The sequence below is a fragment of the Callorhinus ursinus genome, unplaced genomic scaffold, assembly GCF_003265705.2.
Source record: "Callorhinus ursinus isolate GAN/ISIS: 27379988/994484 unplaced genomic scaffold, GSC_fseal_2.0 scaffold51, whole genome shotgun sequence".
Classification (NCBI taxonomy): Eukaryota; Metazoa; Chordata; class Mammalia; order Carnivora; family Otariidae; genus Callorhinus; species Callorhinus ursinus.
Window position 1 is genome coordinate 4,817,653 of NW_027397113.1, and position 22,265 is coordinate 4,839,917.

General features: G+C 51.8%; 2 protein-coding genes across 7 annotated transcripts in view; both read right to left on the reverse strand.

Moving 5' to 3' along the window:
• The window catches only part of DPP3 (dipeptidyl peptidase 3), a 37,834-nt gene extending 29,188 nt beyond the window's left edge, over positions 1-8,646 (reverse strand). The window contains exons 1-2 of one of the 4 annotated variants that reach the window (XM_025878719.2): positions 8,507-8,646; positions 7,176-7,450 (exon numbers count right to left, since the gene is read on the reverse strand). In XM_025878719.2, the coding sequence (XP_025734504.2) occupies positions 7,176-7,450; positions 8,507-8,558 (327 nt within the window). In that variant the 5' untranslated portion in view covers positions 8,559-8,646. Of the gene's footprint in view, positions 1-7,175; positions 7,454-8,195; positions 8,429-8,506 lie in introns of those variants that run through there. The other 3 variants (XM_025878718.2, XM_025878722.2, XM_025878720.2) reach the window with 3 other exon arrangements.
• A 1,300-nt stretch (positions 8,647-9,946) lies between these two features.
• On the reverse strand, positions 9,947-20,848 carry PELI3 (pellino E3 ubiquitin protein ligase family member 3). 3 transcript variants are annotated; one of them, XM_025878900.2, is made up of 8 exons: positions 20,675-20,848; positions 19,385-19,534; positions 18,781-18,852; positions 16,616-16,745; positions 15,868-15,969; positions 14,884-15,078; positions 14,393-14,581; positions 9,947-13,062 (listed from the first exon to the last, which is right to left on the reverse strand). In XM_025878900.2, exons 2-8 carry the CDS (start codon positions 19,531-19,533, stop codon positions 12,493-12,495), a joined length of 1,407 nt encoding a protein of 468 aa, XP_025734685.1. In that variant the 5' UTR covers position 19,534; positions 20,675-20,848; the 3' UTR covers positions 9,947-12,492. The 3 variants fall into 3 exon arrangements, with proteins under 3 accessions (XP_025734685.1, XP_073739535.1, XP_073739536.1); XM_073883434.1 differs by lacking the exon at positions 20,675-20,848 and adding an exon at positions 20,162-20,304; XM_073883435.1 differs by lacking the exon at positions 18,781-18,852.
• Positions 20,849-22,265: the final 1,417 nt, after the last annotated feature.

Consider the following 22,265-nt stretch of genomic DNA (forward strand, 5'->3'; position numbering starts at 1 on the left):
TTCCTATTTTTTTTTTTTAAAAATTTTCTTTACTTGTCAAAGGGGGTGAGAGAGCACAAGCAGGGAGAGAGGCAGGCAGAGGGAGAAGCAGGCTCCCCCCCTGAGCAGGGAGCCCAGTGTGGGACTCAATCCCAGGACCCTGGGATCATGACCTGAGCTGAAGGCAGACACTTAACTGGCTGAGCCACCCAGGCATCCCCTGACTTTTTCATATTAACTTTGTACCCTGCAACCTTGCTATAATCGCTTATGAGTCCCAGGAATTTTTTGGTCAATTCTTTTGGATTTTGTACATAGATGGTCAATCATATTTTCTGCAAACAAAGACAGTTTTGTGTCTCCCTTCCTAATCTGCATACCTTTTATTTCCTGTTCTTGCCTTATTGCATTAGCTAGGACTTCTGGTACAATGCTGAAAAACAGTGGTGAGGGGACTTCCATGCCTTGTTCCTGATCTTAGTGGGAAAGCTTTGAGCTTTTCACCATTAGATATGATGTTAGATGTAGAGCTTTTGTAGATAGGCTTTATCTTTATCAAGTTGAGGAAGCTCCCCTCTATTCCTAATTTACTTAGTTTTATTGTGAATGGGTGCTGAATTTTGCCAAATGCTTTTTCTGCATCTATTGATATGATCATGTGGTTTTCTTCTTTAGCTTGTTGATGTGATGAATTATTTATTTCCAAATGTTGAACCAGATTTGCACACTCAGGATAAATCCTACTTGGTCATTGGTTTTTTTATACATTGTTGGATTTGATTTGCTAATATTTTGTTGAGGATTTTTGCATCTATGTAAATGAGAAATAATGGTCTGTAGTTTTCTTTTCTTGTAATGCCTTTGTTTGGTTTTGGTATTAGGATAATGTTGGTCTCGTAGAATTAATTAGGAAGGATTCCCTCTGTTCCTCTCTCTTTTTTTAAAGATTTTATTTATTTGACAGAGAGAGAGACACAGCGAGAGAGGGAACACAAGCAGAGGGAGTAGGAGAGGGAGAAGAAGGATTCCTGCGGAGCAGGGAGCCCCATGTGCAGCTCAATCCCAGGACCCTGGGACCATGACCTGAGCCGAAGGCAGACGCTTAACCGACTGAGCCACCCAGGCGCCCCTGTTCGTCTCTTTTGAAAGAGATTATAGAGAACTGGTATAACGTTGTCCTTAAATGTTTTGGTATAATTCGTCAGTGAACCCATGTGAGCCTGGTGTTTTCTGTTTGGGAAGATTATTAATTATTGATTCAATTTCCTTAAGGCCCATGGGATTTATATTGATGTTTCATCTTTCATTTCTGATATTAATAGCTTATGATTTCTCTCTTATTCCCTTAGACTAGTCAGAGGCTTATCAATCGTGATCTGAATGTTTGTGTCCCCCATCCCAATTCATACATTGAACTCTAACCCCCAAAGTGATGGTATTAGAAGGTGGGGCCCTTGGGAGGTGGTTAGGTCATGAGGGCAAGAGCCCTCATCATTGGGATTAGTGCCCTTATAAGAGACACCAGAGAGCTAGTTCATCCATTCCACCATGATAGGACACAGTGAAGTCAGCAGTGTGCAAATTGGAAGAGGGCTTTCATCAAAACTTGACCGAGCCGGCACCCTGAACTTGGACTTTCATATGAGAAATAAATTTCTGTTTATAAGCTACTCAGTGGTATTTTGGTTATAGCAGCCCAAACGGACTAAGACATCAGTTTTGCTGATCTTTTCAAAGAACCAGCTTTTGGTTTCATTAATTTTCCCCACTGATTTCCTATTTGCAATTTTATTGGTTTCTGCTCTAATTATTTTTCTTCTGCTTACTTTGGATTTAATTTGCTCTTCTTTTTGTTTTTTTTTCTAAGGTGGAAACAGACAATTGATTTTAGATCTTTCTTCTTTTCTAACATATGCTTCAATGCTATAAACTTTCCTCTAAGCATTGCTTTTGCTGCATCCCACAAATTTTGGTAATTTGTTTTCATCTTAGTTCAATATATACCTATATATATGCATATATATAGATCTTAAAGATTTTTTTAGAGAGAGAGAGAGCGCATGGGGGTGGGGGAGGCAGAGGGAGAGGGAGAGGGAGTCTTAAGCAGATTCTGTGCTGAGCCCAGAGCCCAACATGGGGCTCAATCTCACAACCCTGAGATCCTGACCTGAGCCAAAACCAAGAGTTGGATGCTTAACTGACTGCACCACTCACGTGCCTGAAAAAAACACATATATTTTTAAGTAGTCTCCACACTGGGCCATCAATGCAGGGCTTGAAGTCACAACCCTAAGATCAAGACCTGAGTTGAGATTGAGTCAGCCGCTTGGGGGTGCCTGGGTGGCTTAGTTGGTTAAGTGTTTGCCTTCGGCTCAGGTCATGATCCCAGGGTCTTGGGATTGAGCCCCAAATCAGGCTCCCTGCTCGGCGGACAGCCTGCTTCTCCCTCTCCCTCTGCTGCTCCCCCTTCTTGTGCTCACTCTCTCTCTCTGTCAAATAAATAAATAAATAAAATCTTAAAAAAAAAAAAAAAGCCTGCCACTTCACTGACTGAGCCACTCAGGCGCCCCTTAGTTAAAAATATTTTTAAATTTCTCTTGAGATTTCTTCTTTGACCCATGTATTATTTAGAAGTGTGTTGTTTATTTTTTTAAAGATTTTATTTATTTATTTGACAGAGAGAGACACAGCAAGAGAGGGAACACAAACGGGGGAGTGGGAGAGGGAGAAGCAGGCTTCCCGCTGAGTAGGGAGCCTGATGCGGGGCTTGATGCCAGGACCCTGGGATCATAACCTGAGCCAAAGGCAGACGCTTAACGTCTGAGCCACCCAGGCACTCCTAGAAGTGTGTTGTTTAATCTCCAAGTATTTGGGGATTTTCCAGTTATCTTTCTGTTATTGATATCTAATTTAATACCATTTTGATCTGAGAGCAGACATTGTATTACTTCCGTTCTTTTAAATTTGTTAAGGTGTGTTTTATGGATCCGAATGTTTCTATCTTGGTGGATCGTCCACATAAGCTCGAGAATACATATTCTGCTGTTGTTGAAGTAGACTATAGATGTCTTGATACCCAGCTGATTGATGGTGTTGTTGAGTTCAACTATGTCCTTACTGATTTTCTGCCTGCTAAATATATCTGATAGAAGGGTGTTAAAGTCTCCAACGATAGTAGTGGATTCATCTATTTCTCTTTGTAGTTGCATCAGTTTTTGTCCCAAATATTTTGATACTCTGTTAGACATACACATTAAAGACTGTTGTCTTCTTGGAGAACTGACCCTTTTATCATTATGTAATGCCCTCTTTATCCCTGATAACTCTCCAGGCTCTGAAGTTTGCAAAATTAATATTACTCCCACTTTCTTTTGATTAGTGTTGGCATGGTATATCTTTCTCTATCCATTTAAGTGGGCTTCTTGTAGACAAGATATATTTCAGTCTTGTTTTTTGATCCGTTCTGACAATCTCTTTTATTTTTTATCTTTTAAAGATTTTATTTATTTATTTGACAGAAAGAGACACAACGAGAGAGGGAACACAAGGAGGGGGTAGTGGGAGAGGGAGAAGCAGGCCTCGTGTGGAGCAGGGAGCCCGATGTGGGGCTTGATCCCAGGACCCTGGGATCATGACCTGAGCCGAAGGCAGACGCTTAACGACTGAGCCACCCAGACGCCCCAATCTCTGTCTTTTATTTCTTTTTTTTTTTTTTTCAATCTCTGTCTTTTAACTGGTACATTTAGACCACTGTCATTCACAGTGATCACTGATATGGTTGGATTAGTATCTGCCATATTTGTTGCTGTTTTCTATTTGTTGTCCTTCTTTGTTCCTATTTTCGTCTTCCATTCTTTTTCTGTCTTTTGTAGTTTTAACTGAGCCTTTTACATGAGTCCATTTCCTCTCCTTTCTTAGCTTATCAGTTATACTTTTTTACTTTTTAGTGTTGTCCTAGATTTTGCAATACGCCTTTATAACTAATCCAAGTCCACTTTCATATAACACTATACTGCCCCATGGATAGCATGATACCTTATAACAAAGTACCTTATGATAACCTTATAATAACAAAGTAATTCTAATTCCTGTCTCCTCTCCCTTGCATCACTGCTGTCATTTATTTCACCTATATAAAAGCACACATAAGTTTAATATATGTATAAATATGTAAATTACATATAATGTAAACATAAGCATACATAATCAAATACACTGTTCCTATTATTTTGAACAAATGGTTATCTCTTAGATTAAGAATTATTTTACCTTCACTTTTTCCTTCTCCAATGCACTCCCTTTCTTACGTAGATTTGAGTTTCAGACCTCTATCATTCTTCTTTTCCCTGAAGAACTTTTAACCTTTCTTGCAAAGCAGGTCCACCGGCAACACATGACCTCAACTTTTGTTTGTCTGACAAAATCTGTTTTTCCTTCACTTTTGAAGGATAATCTCACAAGGTACAGAATCGTAGGCTGGTGGCTTTTTGTATTAACACTTCAAATACTTCAATCTACTCCCTTCTTGCTTGTGTGGTTTTTGAAGAGTTGGATGCAATTCTTATCTTTGCTCCTCTAAAGGTAAGATCCATTTTTCCTCCAGCTTCTTCTTCTAGGACTTTTACTTTGATTTTCTGTAGTTTGACAATATGTAGCTTTTTGGGGCATTTAATATTCCACTTAGTGTTCACTGAGCTTCATGGATCCATGGTTTACTATATGACATTAATTTGGGGAAATTCTCAATCATTATTGTTTCAGATATTTCTTTGTTTTCTCTTTCTTCCTCTTCTGGTATTCCCATTACATATATGTTATACCTCCTGTAGTTGCTCTACAGTTCTTAGATACTCTGTTCTGTGTTTTTCAGTCTTTTCTCTCTGCTGGTCAGTTTTGAAGATTTCTACTGAGATATCCTCAAGCTCAGTGAGTCGTTCCTCAGCTGTGTCAAGTCTACTAATAGAGACTATTAATAAGCCCAGCAAAGGCATTCTTCATTTCTGTCTTCCGACTTCTAGCGGTTTGGGTTCTTTCTTAGGATTTCCATTTCTCTGCCCATCTGTTCTTGCATGTTGTCTGCTTTATCCATTAGCGCTCTCAGCATATCAGCCATAGTTTTAACTCCTGGTCTGATAAGTCCAACATCCCTGCCATGTCGCAATCTGCTTCTGGTGCTTTCTCTGTCTCTTCGAACTGCGTTTTTTGCCTTTAGTATGTTTTGTAATTTTTTTCTTGACAGCCAGATACGATGCACTGGGTAAAAGGAACCGCTGCAAACAGGCCTTTAGTAATGCGATGGTAAGGTGTGGGAGCAGAAGCATTCTCCAGTCCCACAATGAGGTCTCAGCAGTCTTTCAGTGAGCTTTTACCTCACTGAACTTTACATGTGCTTCTCAGTCCCGTGTCCTCACCTTCCCCTTTAGGTGGACAGGATGACGAGAACCGTCTGGAATGGGATATTTTCCTCCACTCAGGTCAGTTAGGCTCTGATAAAACCCTAGCAGGCTAGGTTCTAGAGATACAGTTTCTCCTGAGAGCAAACTGTGAAGAACAGAATGTTCTGGCATTTATTCAAAAATGATTCCCTTTCCCCTCCCCCTGCCAGAAGCACAAGGGGCTTTTTCTCTGAGATTCACTGTGAGGACCAAGATCCTGGAGGTAAAATTCCCCAAATTCCCAAAAGTGTGCAGGCCCCTCCTCTGCATGGGTCCTCCTGGAGTTTTTAACTCTCGGAGCTGTCCACACGGAGCCTCCAGTGATTTGTCAATCACAGTTCAGGTTTTCCAACTGCACTACCGGTTCTGGGGGAGGCTCCTGCTCATGAAGTTTTACGCTGGTGAGTCGTGGTTCTCTGTACCCACCTGTCTGTCTCTCCAATTTGGGGGCAACAGTTGGCCTTGTGCCCTCACTTCTCTTAAGGACATAAGAAAAGTTATTGATTTTTCCAGTTTGTTCCACATTTTACTTGCTTGGATAGACTGGTGACTTATAAGCTGCTTACATGCTGGCCTGGAAACTGGAAGTCATGATTTTCATTTTCACTTAAGCCAATTTGAGATGGATTTCTGCTATTTGCAAGCAAAAGTATCCCACTGAGAACAGTAATACTTAGGTTTCACTTTCCCCAGCTATTAACTCTTTTAATGAGTAAGTCAAGGTCTAGAAATGGGATGTGATTACTAAGTTAAAGAAAGGGCGAAGAAACAGCCTGGGCCTCAGCTCAGAGATAAGCAATCCAATCCCTTTATTTTACATGTAGAAACACAGGCCATTTTCTCATACATTCTTGGTGAAACTTTTGTAAAAGATGGTTTAACAACATCAATCACTTGTAAACGTACAGAGCCTTTGATCCAGCAATGCTACTTCCAGAAATAGATCCTACTCACACAGGGGCACAAGTATGCTCACTGTGGCACTATTTCTAGGAAGAATCAAGAACAATCCAAATGTCCAACAATAAGGAAAAGATTAAATTGATTATGGTATACACTGCAGTGGAGTGCTTCACGGTCAACAAAAAGGATGAACTGGATTTATGTGTACCCCATGTGAGTTCTCCAAGACATGGTGTTCAATTAAAAAAAAAAAAAAAGGGAAAGAAAAAAGCAGGACTCCTAAGAACATGGAGAGCATGATCTCATTTACATAAAAGACAAAATGAGGAACCAGTGCACGTGTGCATGTACCTGTGTAGGAATGCAATACACAGACAGAGGACTCAAAAGGCTGTACACCCCACCATCCAATGGGTGACGTTTGTGTTTCGTTTTGTGTCTTTCTGCATTGCAGCAATGCACTACAAACACATCTAGGTATTACTTGGCCAACAGACCCACAAACAAACAAAAGCCAGGGGACAGGCAGGGACCCACAACACGGCAGAGGAAGATCTGGTCCGGATCTCAGACCTCCTGATTCCTACCCTGGACTCACTCCTCTACCATCTCTGAGTGTCCATAGCTGTTTCCTTTACTCACAGCGGCCACTATTTATCTTAGAGTCAGGTCACTGCAACCCTAGGAGGTACAGACCCTCATGCACATTTTCTAGATGAGAAGGCTGAGGCTCCAGGAGAGGTTCCTGTATTTGTAGCCCTTGGTCTAATCTATAGAGAAAGACCCTTGTACCTGTGTTCGTGGTCCCTCATACCCAGAAGCCACTCAGGAAATGCCGGATGACCTAAAAGAACTGACCTGATACTCCTCCTCGGTAAGGCCCTCAGCCAGGGCATGCTGGCGCAGCTGGTCGGGGTCCTGGGCACGGAAGAGGCGGCTGAGCAGCGCGTAGATGTAGGGGGCCTCAGGGGAGGTCTGCAACAGCACAGCCAGGCCTCCATACCAGGCGGCCCGTGACAGATGGTGGGCATAGAGGCGCTCTGTGGGCGACAGCAGGCGGAAGGCCTCCCGGCAGTCCAGGCTAAACACACCGATGTCATTGGGCAGGATGTACTGGGCGTCCGCCATGGGCCCTGCTGAGAACCATCACCATCATCACAACCATCATTTTCCACACACCAACTACACACCTAGCTAAGCACTCTCATGGTCTCATTTAATCCTCCCCCAAACCCATTCACAGATATGCTAACTGAGGCTCAGAGGTTAGGTGACTCATGCGAAGATATGACAAAATGCACTGGTGGGTCATATTTGGCCTGGGGCCCCTCAACCTTAAAGACTGAATTCAACTACCTAGTATTACAGACAGGGAAACTGAGTCCCAGACAGGCTAGGAGCTTTGCCTACTAACACAAGGCAGAGGTCAGAAGCAGAGACCTGCATCTCTAGACTCCCAGCCCAGGCCCTTCAGGCTCCCCTTCTCCTTCTCTGACTTCCTAGCCTCCTCTTCGGAATTCTGTAAGTTCTTCAATTCCACCCACCACTGTGTTCACAAGGATAGAGTTCCAGGCTACCAGCTGGAAGACCCAGGTTCCGAACCTGGTTCAACCCTAGACTCCTAAAACCAAGTCAGTTGTTTCACTTTTCTGTGCCTCAGTTTCCACCTCTGTAAAACGGGGGTGATAATGTCAACCTCACCAGGAGGGTGTGCAATCTGTCTCACTCTCATCCTTCTAAATGCCTTTCCTTTGGCCCTCCATCCTCCTACCGTCTCCCTGTGCTTCGCCAGGGGAGCTACAGAGCCACATTAGTTCGGAGCTGGAAGAAAACTCATTTTACAGACAGACTGAGGCTTAGAGAGGCCACGAAACTTACCGAAGTCTCACAGTTCCGCTGGGACCCGGGATCTCCCAACCCAGCGCATTTTCCACACCACCCTCCCTTAACCGGAATGAGTGTCCAGCCTCCCCCACCACTCCGGATGCTCCGCCCCAATAACACAACCCTCGGGGTTAACTCTTTGCTGCCCGGGGTGGGGGGGGGTTCCTTGGCCTCGGGGCCGCGATGAATGTGGAAGGGGTACTGGATGAAAGGCAGAAAGGGAAAAATCTTGCGTTCGGTCCAGACTCGCCCTGTCCCCCGAGGATGACGCATTGTGACCCCGAAACCCGGGCGCCGCTCCTCACCTGCAGCAGCTGCTCTCATCGCAAACTCACTTCCTGCTTCCGGCTCCCCCATTCATTGGGGCTCCACGAACTCCGCCCCCCGCGGCCAATCGCCGGGCTTCGGGGCCCAGATGGGCGTCAGCTCCAGCCAATAGGCGCACCTCGGCGCGCTCCGCCGGCCCGCGGCTCCCGGCTCCCGGGCCCTACTGGGTCGCCGGCGGGACGGCCCCTGCGGCCTTGGTCTTTGTCAGCGAGGGTGCAGGCTCGGCGGCCGGAAAACTGAGTGGCCGGCCTGGGCGCGGCCCAGTCCCGGCCGACCGGGCTGACAAGGTCCCTTCGAGTCCGGGCGGGGCGGCATGGGTGTCAGGTACGGAGCGGCAGGGACTTCCCCACAGAGCCCCAGCGCCGCTCTCCTTTGGGTCCCCGGACTTCAGTTTTGCAGGTGGGAACCTGCGCTCTGGAAGTGATGTGACTCCCTCTCCCTCACTGGATTCGAGGGTTAGGGGTGGAGACTCTTAGGACACTGCGAACCTACAAGGCCAGCTGCCGGGCCTGAGCTGAGGCCATCACACCCGTGCGGGGACAAGTGCTCCACCGCACCGCCATCGATTCGCCGGGGCTTGGAAGGCAGCCGCCAAACATCTCTGAGCCTCAGTTTCATCAGCACAAAGGGGCGAGGGGCCTGGAGTTGGTTGGTGCTTGCCCGATACCTGATGGAAGGGAGAGCTGCCTGTGACCCCAAGAGGCTGCCCAGGACAGAGCTGGGCCTGAGGCCCACCTTTGCACGTCTGGATGGACTCACAAGAGGACGACCTGGGTGGGGCATGGCATGTTCAAGTGCTGGCACCAGGCCCGGGCTCAGTGGGGACCACTGAGAGGGGCCTGGGTCAGCGTGGGCAGAGGCAGGCCATCTAAGGTCCATTCAGGCCCCCATCATCTACTGGCTGTGTGGCCTTGGGTGGGCCACTACCTCTCTGTCTTCCTCAGCCAGAAAACCCAGCTAACAATTGTCTCCACTCCGAAGGATGCTGTAGCCCTGAGTGAACTGATGACTGGGCAGTCTGCTCCCTAGTGTTATGCCCAGAGGGTTTGGAGAAAGGGAATACCTGAAATCCACACACTCTCTTTGCCCTACCTTTGCCACACGTGTGTCTGGGCTCACAGCCGCATCTGCCCACCATTGATGCCAGTTTCTCATTTATGAAAGTGCCCAAAGCCCTGCTTGACACAACAGTGCTGCTGTGGGCTCCAATGACGTTTATCATCAAAGGGAGGAGCTCAATAAATTGTGTCCTTAGGAAAGTCCCACCTCTTCTTCCTGTGCTTCAATTTTTATTGTCTTTAAAATGGGTATACTCCCCTGACTTGGGTGAATTTGAGATGGGCACCAGTAAAGGAGGTAGTGCTCTCTAGCCATCAATGGGTAGCTCAGGCTAGCAAAAGATCCCAGTATTCCTGGCATTCTCAAACAAGCAGCGTTTTTATGTTCACAGTTAATACACGAGGTCCTGTGTTAACAGCTTGACATGGAGGATATTTCATTCTTGTAACAACCCTGATAGGGTATCATTTTACCCATTGTAGGAGATGGGGAAACTGAGGTTAATAGGTTCATTGACTTACCTAAGGACACCCAGGCTATCCTCAGGTGTCCCTGAACTGGGATCTAGCCCTCCTGAGACCTTCCACCACACTGTCCCCTCCACTGGCCCCAGCGCACACACGCATATAATCATACGAAGTCTACTCACTGGAGTCATGACCATCCCTAGCCTTGGTTCTTCCCCATGGAAATGCAGGAAGGGTAGGTGAGGAAGTAACATTAAATACGTACTGTATTATAGGGCTCTCAGTACATTCATAGCCATCTGGCGATACAAGAATTGCTATTCCATTTAATAGGTGAGGAGACTGAGGCTCCAAGAGCTGGAAAGGGGCAGACGTGGGCCAAGATCAGGGCTGTCTTACCCTCCACCACTACCTCCAAGTTCTCCCTGGGGTGGTACCATGCTCTTTGCTTGTCTCTCCTCCTTCCTCTCCTTGCTGGAAACAGAAGCGGAACATCCCCTACCTGGCTCCCAACAGGGTCAGAAGAGAGAACTGGATTCCCAGTGGTATGTGTGTACGTGTGTAGGGGATGCAGTATTCTCACATCTGCCTGATCACGCATCCCCATGTTGGCTCCCCCACTGTGGCATGTGATGCTCCGGGAGCAGGAATCTCATCACATCCCCTGTTCACCACCCACATGAGCCCTCTGTCCTCTTGAGAGCCCTGGGTCTGGTCTCTGTGGCCCCCACCACCTGTGTGACCTGCAGCAGGCCCTCCCCTTGGAATCTATACTCCTTAAGACTCTAGCGGCTGTCTTCAACTGGGGATGATGCCCAGGTCAGGCCTGTACTTAGAAGCCTCTTTTTCAGAAATTTTTTATACTCCAGAACCTCCATCTGCCGGTCTCCCTAGCTTGCTCCCCCCAGGAATGGTCTGAAACAATCCCAGCAGCACCCTGGGGCTGCCTTGGCTCTCAGGGAGAGGTGCCACTTAGCCAAGATGAGTAAGGGTCCAGTTTGGACTTGGTCTCCATGGCAACCGAGGGCCACCAGGCCTCAGCCCAATGTCCTCACCCCCCATGTCTCTTTTCTGCCCCTCCAACCTGGCCCCTTGGTCGGTCAAGCATGTTCCCTGCCACATGTTTGCACATGCAGTTCCGGTGACCTGAGCTGCCCTCCCCATTCTCCCACCCCCGTCCAAGGAAAGCCGCACGGTGTAATGGAGGCCAGGCTAAGGCCAGGCAGGCAGTCGCAGGTTTGAATCCCAGCTTGGCCACTTTCTAGCTGTGTGACTTGGCGCATGTGCCTTAATCCTCCCGTAAACAGAAATGGTAACACCTCCCCTGCCCCCGGGGTTACTATGAGGATTAAACAGCAAAGCCTCCTGGTTCATGCTCCATTAACGTAGTTATGAGCAGAAGTAGCACCGCGCAGGGCATTGTGGGCACTTGGTAATAGTAGCCCTTCTGTCACACAGCCAGCACTCTGGGAGCACTAGTCCTCTCTCCTCCCTCCGCTCCTGACTGTCCACAAGCGAGGTTCCAAAGCCTCCATCCAGCATCTTCCCCATCAGCGCAGCCCGTAACCTCTTGCTCCAGCCTTCTTTCTGCCCCACTACTGCCTCTGCTCCAGCCGCTCAACCCCTCACTCAGGTCCCTGCTTCCTCACACCTGAGCCTGTGCTCAGCCTCCCCCCTGCCCAGAGCGCCATCCCCTTCGGTGGGGAGTTTCCACGCGAGCTCCCCCTCATTCTCCCGCCCGCTTGGGAGACCTGCTCCACAGCCCTTGATGACTCTCTGATCCTGGTATGCAGGAAACTGTGTTGTCGTCCGGCAATTTGGTCTGTTGTCCGCTAGACTGTGAATTCCACCGGGCAGGGAACCAAGTCTGATCGTCTCTGTGTTTCCAGAGCCCACTTGGCACGGAGTCCAGCCCATAGTGGGTATCAGCAGATGCCGGCCCCAGCCTGCTGCCCACCCGTCACTCATGCAGGGGCTGGCGGCACTGCACGCATGCTGGACACGTGGGATTTGTGAGGGCAGCTGAGCAGCAAGGTTTATAGAGGAACCCAGGGCAGCAGCAGGGTGAATATCTGGAGCTGGGTCGGCAGGCTCAGGGCACAGCCAGCCTAAGCTGGGGGTCAGGGACCCATGGCCCCTTCACTCCCCCAGGGACACAGTGTAGGCGGCATGATGTGGGACACCCCAGGAAGGGCCAGGGCATAGGGGTGGGCTTCCCTCCATCAGCCCAGGACAGAGCTGGTGCTGAGGGCCCCGTCATTTTGACTGGGGTAGGGGTTTCAGGGACCAGAGTTAAGAGGGGAGGAGCACAGCCCGTCCAACACGTCCATCTGGTGTGGCTATGCACCCGCGGGTAGAGTCCCACATGCAGAGCTCCCCTGGGCTGCAGGAGGTGGGGGACCTAGGTGGGCAGGTGGGCAGCCGGGGCCTGGGGGAGCCTAGTCCAGCGGTCCCTGGAAAATGAGGCGGACGCAGCCATGCTCGCCGGTGAGCCAGGCCCCACAAAAGGGGCAGGCAGCATGGAAAGCGTGGGTGCCATGGGGCAGTGGTGTCTGGGCCCAGTAGCGGGCAGTCTTCTCAGAACAGACGTGGCCGCAGGGTGCAAAGGCATGGCTGGGTGGCCCAGGGTCCAGACAGAGGCCGGCCTCCTGGCCAAGCCACAGGGGGACATAGGGCCCCACGAGGCGACAGAGAGGACACTCTCGCTCCTGGGGGCCCCGCTCTCTCCTGCAGCCCCAGCCGTGGTAGCCGTGGACGTGGCCACACCGGACGTAGACCCAGGGTTGCTGCTTGTCAGGCGCTGTGCGGCCCCGGGCCGGACTGGGGAAGGCCAGGGTGCTGAGGCCCACAGGGCACTGGGGCCGGGCCGCGTTCGCCTCCTGCCGCTGGGCCTCCAGCTGCTTCAGCGTGGGTGCCCTCAGCAGCCCCGCTGGTGTGCGCCACAGCAGAGTGGCCCCACACAGGTCAATGAGGGAGCCGTCCTGCAGCACATTGGACTCGTTTTCCACCTGCCAGAGACAGCAGAAGGGCCTTACCGCTCAAGAGGACACCAAAGCCCTGGCCGTTGGGCAGCCATCACCCCAGCCAAGCCACCTGTCCATCCTACCAAACCTCCCTGGAGAGAACACCCTGGACAGGGGGCTAGGGCAGAGGAGAGCGGAGGGCCGGGGCAGAGGAGGAGTGAGGACGGAGGCAGAGGAGCCAGGAGGGCTGAGAAGCCACGTGGGAGGGCAAGTCAATGCTCCCAGGCATGCGCTCTCCCTCACAGTGGGACGTGGGCCTTGGTCACTTCATCTGTCAAATCAGGAGATCTGGACCAAAATGAGGTTTTCCCCAGGCTCTCCTCTAAGGGCACAAGTGGGAAACTCTTCTATCTGAAACACTGGGGACTCGGCCCACAGCAGCTGTCCTCATGGCTGTGGTTAAAAGCAGGACTCTAGAGCTAGCCTGCCTGGGTGTGAATTCTGGCTTCACTGCTGACTAACTCTGCATCCCTGGTCGAGTAACTCAACCTCTCTGTGTCTTAATTTCCTTGTCCTCAGGATGGATGCTACTTCCCATGCTTCCCATTATCTCAGGTGGTTCTCATGAATCAACCATTGCCAATGCTTGGAACGGAACCTGGAACATAGTAGATACTCCACAAGTGGATGCTAGTGAAATTCACAGGCATAGCTTTTAAAAATAACGTTTCCCCAACTCTCCCGGTAGAATCGATGGATGCTCTGGAGAGAAAAGGCGTGCTCTTCCCTGAGATCTCGCCTCCACTGGCCCCATGTGCTCCTACGCTGGAAGGGCTCTGCATTGGCCCATTTGAGCAGCCTGGCCACATGACCTTGGGCTGGCCCCGACGTTTCTCTAGGACTCTCTCCTGGCTCCGAACCTTGGTTCTCTGATCTGTGCCATGCGGAGCCTTCACTGTCACCTCTGTCAGAGCTCCTCCAAGGGCCCTTCCCCGCTAGGCAAGGATAATAAGGCTAAATCCGTCTGAACGTGAAAGACACGTTACGGACCGTCAACACTTTAGGCTATAAACTGCTCACACATGGGCCAAGTGTCATCCTCGTAAGAGGCTGTGATTTTTTTCAGCTGCCGGCATCCCTAAAGTCACTTGGTACCTCAGTGTTTATGTCTGCTCTACCACACACCACCCCACGGACCTCCAGCAGTATGTGGGCTATGTTTTGGGGACTATGGTCTGGCCCTCTCTGTGGGGCAAGTGGTGCATGGCCCCCAGACGGAGCCTGTTGGGGCTCCCTTGTGTAGGAGGGCAGGAGATCAGGGGCAAGGGCCCGGGAGGGATGAGGGGAGGGGGTGGGCATGGAGCAGGCCACCTACCAGCTTCCCTCGCTGCTGTGCAGAGCGGCTGTCCCTCAGAGTGTACACGTTCCCACAGACCGATATCTCCCTCCAGACACCAGGGGCCGAGTCCTCAGAGAAGCCGCCTGCTGGGTGCATCACCAGGACCCCATTGGTGGTTAAGCCGTCCATCAGGCCGTCGGGGGTCCGCCACTTGGCCGCCCGCTCCTGGGACCACATGTGGGATCAGATCATATCCCCGAGTGGCCCCTGGCAGGCTGTGAGCTAGGGATGCTGCCCCTTTACCCTCATGGTCAGAGGTGGCCCAGAGAGGACTGGAATGGACGCTGCATGGCCATGGGCATCACCTGAACTCTCGGAGCCTGACGGTGCTCATTTTTTAAGTGGCATCGCTAATGCCAGCCCAGGTCATGGTTAGGATGACTGCAGGGCGCTGCCCCTCCCTACCCTAGCCCTCTGCTCACTCTCAGCTGAGGTGCTGGTCCCTGCCTGGGGGTGGGCTCACTCACTCCAAGGAAGATGTTGCTGGAGGCGTCGAAGCCAGCAGCATAGATGCGGGCAATGTAGGGCGGCCTGCGGTCACAGAGGATGCGGCAGGCATAGCGGGAGATGGTGCTCTGGGCTGAGGGGCCCTCGGCAGCCCCTCCTCCGGGGGATGTGTCTGTTACCACAAAGTCGATCATGTTCTCCGTGGAGCGACCGATCTGTGAGGAAGGGGAGAGCAAGTACAGGGATGCCATGTGTGCAGACCAATCCCATGGGCTTCCCAACCCTCCCAGCGGGTTCCCAGCAGCTGCTCTGCTTGCAGGGTCACCAAACAATGAGGAGGAGCCCTCTGGGCTCTCAGCTGGAGTCTCCAAATCCAGTCACTGGGGTCTGGGGGCTTCTCTGTCTCCCCCACTCAATAAAAATGAGTTGATTTATTTGATAGACCAGTGAAAAGGTGACACCCAGTCTGGGAGTGCCCAAACATTAGCAGCAAATAGCAAATTTTTTGTATGTACCAGATACCATGCCAAGCACTGCATGTATAATATCTCTGCTAATCTACCCGATAATTCCATGGAGTGGGTATGTTATCGGCCCCACTGTACAGATGAGGAAACTGAGGCCCAGAGCGAGTACATTAAGTGACTCTTGCCCAAAGTCACCAAGCTGGTAGGTGATGGAGCTGGGATCTGACCCAGGCAGTATGACTCTCATGCCACACTCTGAAACCCTAAGCTGCATGGCCTCCCGTGGCCTGGGTGTCTGGTCCTGGGTTTTAAATGTTGATGTAGCCACTGATTTGCTGTGTGACTCCAGGAAGTCAACAGCCTTCCTTGGACATCCCACTTCTTCACCTGGAGTGTAGTTGATTACACTGAATGCCCCCAAAGCAACTTCACCACGGCCTTCAGTCTTCCAGGTTCACCCTGGAATGCCTGCAGAGCTGCACATCGAGGCCTGGTGGCCCAGTGGCCAAGAGGCGTACAGAGAGCCCTGAGCCATACCTGGAACATGTCCGTGTCACTGTCATGTGTGTACTCGACGATGACCGAGTGGCTCCGGGACAGTGTGTACGAGATGCTGTGCTGGCCGCGGTTACTCAGTGCCTGGTGGGGAGAAAGGAGAAGTCACTTCCCAGGGCATGTGGCCAGGAGAAGTGTGAGCCTCGGAGCCAGAGGCTGGAACCCAAGGCCCACTGGCCAAGCCCAGCGAAGAGATAGCTCCACCCTTGCCGAGAATGTACTGTGCAGCCGGCACTATACGCAGGTTACCTTATTTGACCCCTATATCCACCCCAAGGAGGAGACATTGTTATCATGCCCATTTTACAGTGGAGGGAACCGCAGCTCAGAGGGGAGAAGAAACTGGCCTAAAGACACAGAGCTGGACACAGGAGAGCCTGTATCTCAACCCAAGTCCTCTGAAGCCAAAGGCTTTTCCTTTGTCATTGCTGTGTGATTGTCACGTCCCTTCTCTGAGCCGTGGCTGCCTCGAAATAATGCTGATCATTTCCATTCAGTGGCTGGGGTCTGGTCATCAAAGAAACATTCTGCAAACTGTGACGCATAGTACATTACAAGGGATCTCCCCTCGGCACCATTTCTCTGGCAGCCCAAGGCAGTGAGTGAGGACACGGTGGGCTCCCCTGTTCCGGTGGGGCCGTGGGTGGGTAGGACCGGGAAGGCCGAAGACCTGGGACTTGGGCAGGGAGCGCAGGACCTCTGTCCAGGTCCGCTGGGACAAGCTGCTTGCCTTGGATACGAGCGGTGTGGAGATATGGTGCATGACGTCGGGCTTCACGCCATTAGCATGGGGCCGGCGGCTCAGCGCCAGGCGGCTTCTCCGGCGGCCCTTGTCCCCACTTGCCAGACACCCATTGTAGCTGTGGATGTAGGGGTTTAAAAAGAAGGGGTTGCAGGGAGAAAGAGAGAGAGAGAGAGAAAGTGAGCCCCTGAGAGATTTGGAGGAACTGCCAACTTCTGGGCAGAGTTTCCCTTCATAAACAAGCCCTACAACCACCTGAAACTAGGAGACCCTACGCTATCAAATCAGTGTGCTTGGGGAGTAGGGTGAGGGGCAGAATATCTTCAAAAGGCCTTTCATTCAATTATCCAGTGTTTCCTGGACACCTGACTGGTCAGCTGCTGGGCTCTGGGGTGCCACAGAGGGCACACCGCAGGTCAGTTCTGTTCCCTCAGTGGCAGAGAAGGGGTGTCCTGAGATTTTCAAGGAAGCTGAGCACCAACTGCACCACAGGCCCAGAGGCAGGAGAAAGGAATGCTCAGATCACGTTTCTGAGAGGGGTAACACATTTACTAGGCCTTGAAGAACTGGAAAGGATTCACCTTTACAGCACACTGTCATTTACGACACCACAAGTACGAATGGAAACCAGAATGAAAGAAAAAACAGACCCACAATGCCACCACCTCCACATATCCATACATGTCAAATTTCTACCTTCCTTCCAGCTTTTATCCGGAGGGACTGACTGTGGAAGGCAAAGATGGGGTGAGTCACAGCCTTAATCACTGCCATGTACTGGAGCCTCCCGTGTTCCTGGTGCTTCACGTTATTAATTACCTAATGGAATCCATGCAATGTCCTGCCAGGCAAGTATCTTTCTTCCCATTTTACAGATGAGGAAAATTGAGGCTCAGGGAGGTAAAATGACCTGCCCGAGGTCCCAGGCTAGTAAGTGAAAAAGTCAGAGATTTGAACTCAGGTCTGTCTGACTCCGGCCTCTCTTGCAGAAGCCCTTCCAGAGGGAAGGCTCACCCCAAGCGAAGGGCCTGAGGCTGGCAGGGTTTGGTGAGATCAGGGAGTGGTGACTTGGGTGTGAGCTTAAGTAGAGGCAGATGAAGCTAGTGGAAGGGTCCTAAACACCAAGCTTAGGAGTCTGGACTTTATTCTGCGAGACTAGGGAGCCACGGAAGGTTCTGGAGCAGGGAGTAGCAGGATGAGTCTGCCAAATACAGACAAAGACCACTTGAATCAGTGTTTTCTCGTGAGCTTGTTAAAATGTAGATTCCCTGGCTCCACCCATGGAGATTTGGATTCTGTAGGTTGGGGATGGGACTGTCAGTGGGTCTTTTCAATATGCTCTCCAGGTGGCTCTGTAGCCAGTGTGGGGCTTCACTGCTCTACTGAGAAAAAACAGCTGCCAAGAGGGCCTCCACCCTTAGGTCTGCACTTTCCCTCATCGGTGGCCTTGCCCTCAGCTGGAAAGTCTGCCCTTCCTTTGGGACCCCAAGCAGCTGTTTTTCTCCTGCGAGCAGCCCTGAGAGGGGCAAATCACTTTTGCCCTTGGAAGTTCTTCCCACTTATAGGGTGTGGGGCAGTTCCAGACACAGGCTCGGGGCTCAGATGGGCCTGGCTTAAATCCCGGCTCTTCCACTTATCACATGACCTCTGTAAAATGGTGCTAATTAATCAGGACCTACCTCGCAGGTTCATCGTGAGAACTAAATGAGATAAAACATTTAAAAATGCTTGGCACAGGGCTTGACATATATATATAGCAAGCCCTTGATAAACGTTAACTTATTAGGAAAAAGCACATGGTATGTACATGTCAGCAAACAGTGGCCATTATTATTTCTAAATAATCATAATCATAGCATAGCTTATCAAATATCTTCTTCCGGGCAGATGGCAGAGAGAGAGGCCAAAAGGAGCTGTGGATGGGGGAATAAGAAGAGGGATCTGTGCCTGGGGGCAGTGCTACTGGGTGATGCAAGAATCCTGGTCAGGTGGAGACCAGGAAGGGATGAGGTCTAGCCACCAACTCACATCACTTCCCCTCTTCTGGCCCCAGGTTTCTCATCTGTAGCATGAGAGTCAGCTGCGGGTTAGTCAAAGTGCACTAGACCTAGAGTAAGAAAGACCTAGGTCCAAATCCCAGCCCTGCCACTTACCAGCTGTGTGCCCTTGGACCAGTCACTTCCCCTCTCTGAGCCTCGGTTTCCTCACCTCCTTCCTCACAGCATCTTTGTGAAGATTGAAATGAAATAATGTCCATGAAAGGGCTTGGCACAAGCCTGCCTCCCAGAACACTTGATATGTGCCAGGCACTGTCCTACGTGCTTTACAGAAATCACCTCATTCATTCCTCTGACAACCCTCTAAGGTATTATTATTGTCCCTATTTGTAAGATGGGAAAATGGAGGCACAGGGAAGTTAAGCAACTTGCAGAGGCAGGATTTGAGCCAAGCATTTTTGCTGGAGAACCAGAGTTCTTCACCCCAGACTACATACACTAGGTGCTTTATGAAAGACAGATGGTGCTACTTTTTTTCTGATCAGAAACTTAGGTGGGCAGTTAGTTTTCTCAGCAATTTATAAAAAATGGGAAAATAAAATAACAGGAATTGAGGTGGGTTTGGTCAATTCTGTCTCTCAGTTGGGAAGGTGAGACGGGACAAACAGCAGAAGGTCATACGTGGGGAGAGCTGGGGCCCTTGCTCTGGTTGCCCTGGGGGTGCCTGGTGCCCTGCCCCACCTGGACCAGGGTCACTCACCCCAGGACTATGAGTTCGCCATACTTGATGGGCTCCTCGCCTGGCTGTGCATCTTCACCAGAAGAGAGGACACAAGAGCCCTGGCTCCCTGGATGCCGGAGATCTGAGGTTCGGGGAGACCCCACTTCAGGGTTTCCTTCTAGCACCATTCTGGGCAGAGTGGGAGAGGAGAAAAAGAATTTTGCAACCTCCCATCCCAACCCCCTCAACGCCAGCTCAGGCCTGCTGCAGGGCCACTTAGGCTGAGGCCAAAGTGACCTTTCACCACCTCTGTTGCTATGGCAACTGCTCCACCTCTGCCTCCTTTAAACTGTCCCGGGGTTGCTGGGATACCAGGGAAAGGAAATGGGTGGGATGGAACCAAGAGGAGAGGGCCCCACATTCAGAGGGTCAGGATGTTTGGTGGGGCCAGCCGGTGGACCCACATGGGGTGGCCAGAGGCTTCTTTCTGGCCAGGACACCAGTCTGGGATCTGCTTGGAAGGGGGACACCTCAAGAGTTAGAGAGGACCCTTATTCCTCATCTTAGACTCAGTTCCCGGATTTGGCTCTTGGCCCTGGTGCCTCTGAGTAACCCTTCTGTCGGGTTTTGGGAATCTATCCATCTTAATCATTCAGCCCCTTTGCAGGTCTAGGCCTCTGTCTGTCTGTCTTTTTTCCTCAATGACTCTCTGTCCTCCTGGGCTGTCCTTTTCGCCGTCTCTCTTCCCACCCTCCTCCCCATCTCCGTCTGTCTGGCCACATTCCTTTCCCCATACATCTGCCTCAGTCTCCCTACCTTGGCCTCACCCGGCGGGCAGGCCTCTAGACCCCTCCCGGTTGCGCGCCCCCTCCCTCCCCCAGGTGTCTGTCTGCAGTCCCAGGGCCGCCCGGGTCTCTGGAGGCCTGTGGGGGCGGCGCTCCCCCCTCCGGCTGGGGCTGCAGCAGAGCCCGTCTCCGCAGGAAGCCTGTTTGGAAAACATCCCCGCGCAAGAGGGACTGCGCCGGGGCAGGCCAGCGCCCCGCGCCCGGGGCAGGCACAATGACGGCCCAGCGCATACGCAGATACACACCCGGCGGCCCCTCGCCACAAACACGCGCGCGCACGCACACAGTCCCGCACAGCCCGAGCCCCGCGGGCAGTGCCCGGACGGACGCCAAGCCCACCCGGGACCCGAGAGCGCGCAAGCAGCCCCCCGCGCCCGCCCTGGGACCCACTCCCCCTGCCACCCCCAGACACGCAAACACGCCCCCCGCGCCCGCCGAGGCCCGCCCGGCGCAGCCCCCGCCCCCTCCGCCCCGGCGGTCTCACCTGGCCGCGCTCCCGGTCCCGCTCCGCGCCGCTCCCTTCGCGCCTCGCCCCTGCTCGGCCCCGGGGCCGCTGCGGCGGGATGGGCCCGACCCACGGCGGCTCCGCTCTGCCTCGTCACGGGGACACCCGGGGCCGGGAGAGGGGGCGAACGCGAACCGCCACACTCCGCCCCCGTCCCGATGCCCCGCCCCGCTGGGCCCGCCCCCAGGAGCCCCGCCCCATCCGAGACTCCGCCCCTTGCGGCGAGGCTTAACTTTAGTCAACAGAGCCCTGCCCCTCTGGGGAGACCACGCCCCCTCCCTCACCCCGCCCCAGACTCTGGGAAGCTCCGCCCACCCCTCTGTCTCAGGAACTCCCTAGCCAGTCTTCGCCGGTTCGGGGACTCCCCGGTATCTTTGAGACTCTTCCCCCGGTTCAGGCTCCCCAGACCCCGCCCTCATTTCTGGGGACTTCCGGGTTGTCCCAGAGACAGGGGCGCCCCCTCCCTCATTGCAAGCCGGAGCCTTCGCACCGGGCGGGAGGCCCCTTTCCCCACCTTTGGCTGGGACTCTCCACTGCCAGTCTGAGACCCCGCCTCCCAAATGGGAACCCGCGGAATTAGAGGAGAGAAGAGGGGGCTGGAAAGAGAGAAGGAAAATACTAGAGGAATCGGAGGAGGGGGGTGTCCGTTAACAGGGAGGCCGAGGAAAATGCTGCAATTGACTCGACTCACAGTCTTCAGCCTAGCTCGGCCACTTTCTCGCTGGGTGACCTCTGGACGGTTCTGGGTCCCGCGGTGTCCGGGAACACCTCCCTCCTTCCCTCTAGCACGCACACACTACCTGAGAAGCCACAAAGGGGATGGAGACCTTTGGGAGCACGCAGCTCCTTCTGGGCCTGGGCTTGCAAGAGTCTATCAGTCTATGCCAGGTGCCATGCCCTGTGCTTTGAGCAAAATAAGGCCTTTAATTTCTGCGAGGCAGGCACGATAATCCTCCATTTTACAGATGAGAAAACAGAATTGTACAAACCTAACTTGGACGTGGTTATCTTGCTAGAAAGGGACCAAGAGCAGATCTCAGCTGTGTGACTCCAAAATCTGGACTCCTAACTTCTATACCTTGTTACGATGAAGAATGGCAGGATGGGGATCAGAGGTGCAGAGCAGGAGGGACCCAGAAATGCATCAGATAAGATCCCTACAGCCCGTTATTTCTCGGTATGTTTGGAGCCATAACCAAGGGCTGGGGGAAGACCAGAGGATAGACCCTTAAACTGGGTCTTTGGAGTATTTATTGAGGAAATCAAGGAAGGTTGTACAGAGGAGGTGTCCTTTGGTCCCAGTCATGAAGGAGAAGTGAAAGTTTGCCCATACATTCCTGAGAGAGAGCATCCTTCCTCCTCTCCCCCAATCTTGTTGCTTGTGAAGCTCCCTTTCTCCTAGACCCCCCTGGGCCCCACCACATCCACACACCCCACTAACTCCCCCACCTAAAAATAGTCCATGATACCAACTGCTTTGCCAACTGTTTGGGGGCCCCAGCAGCCGGATGAAACAAGAAGGCAGTTAACAGCACGTCCGTTAGGGACAAAAGCACTCATTAAGCAAAGA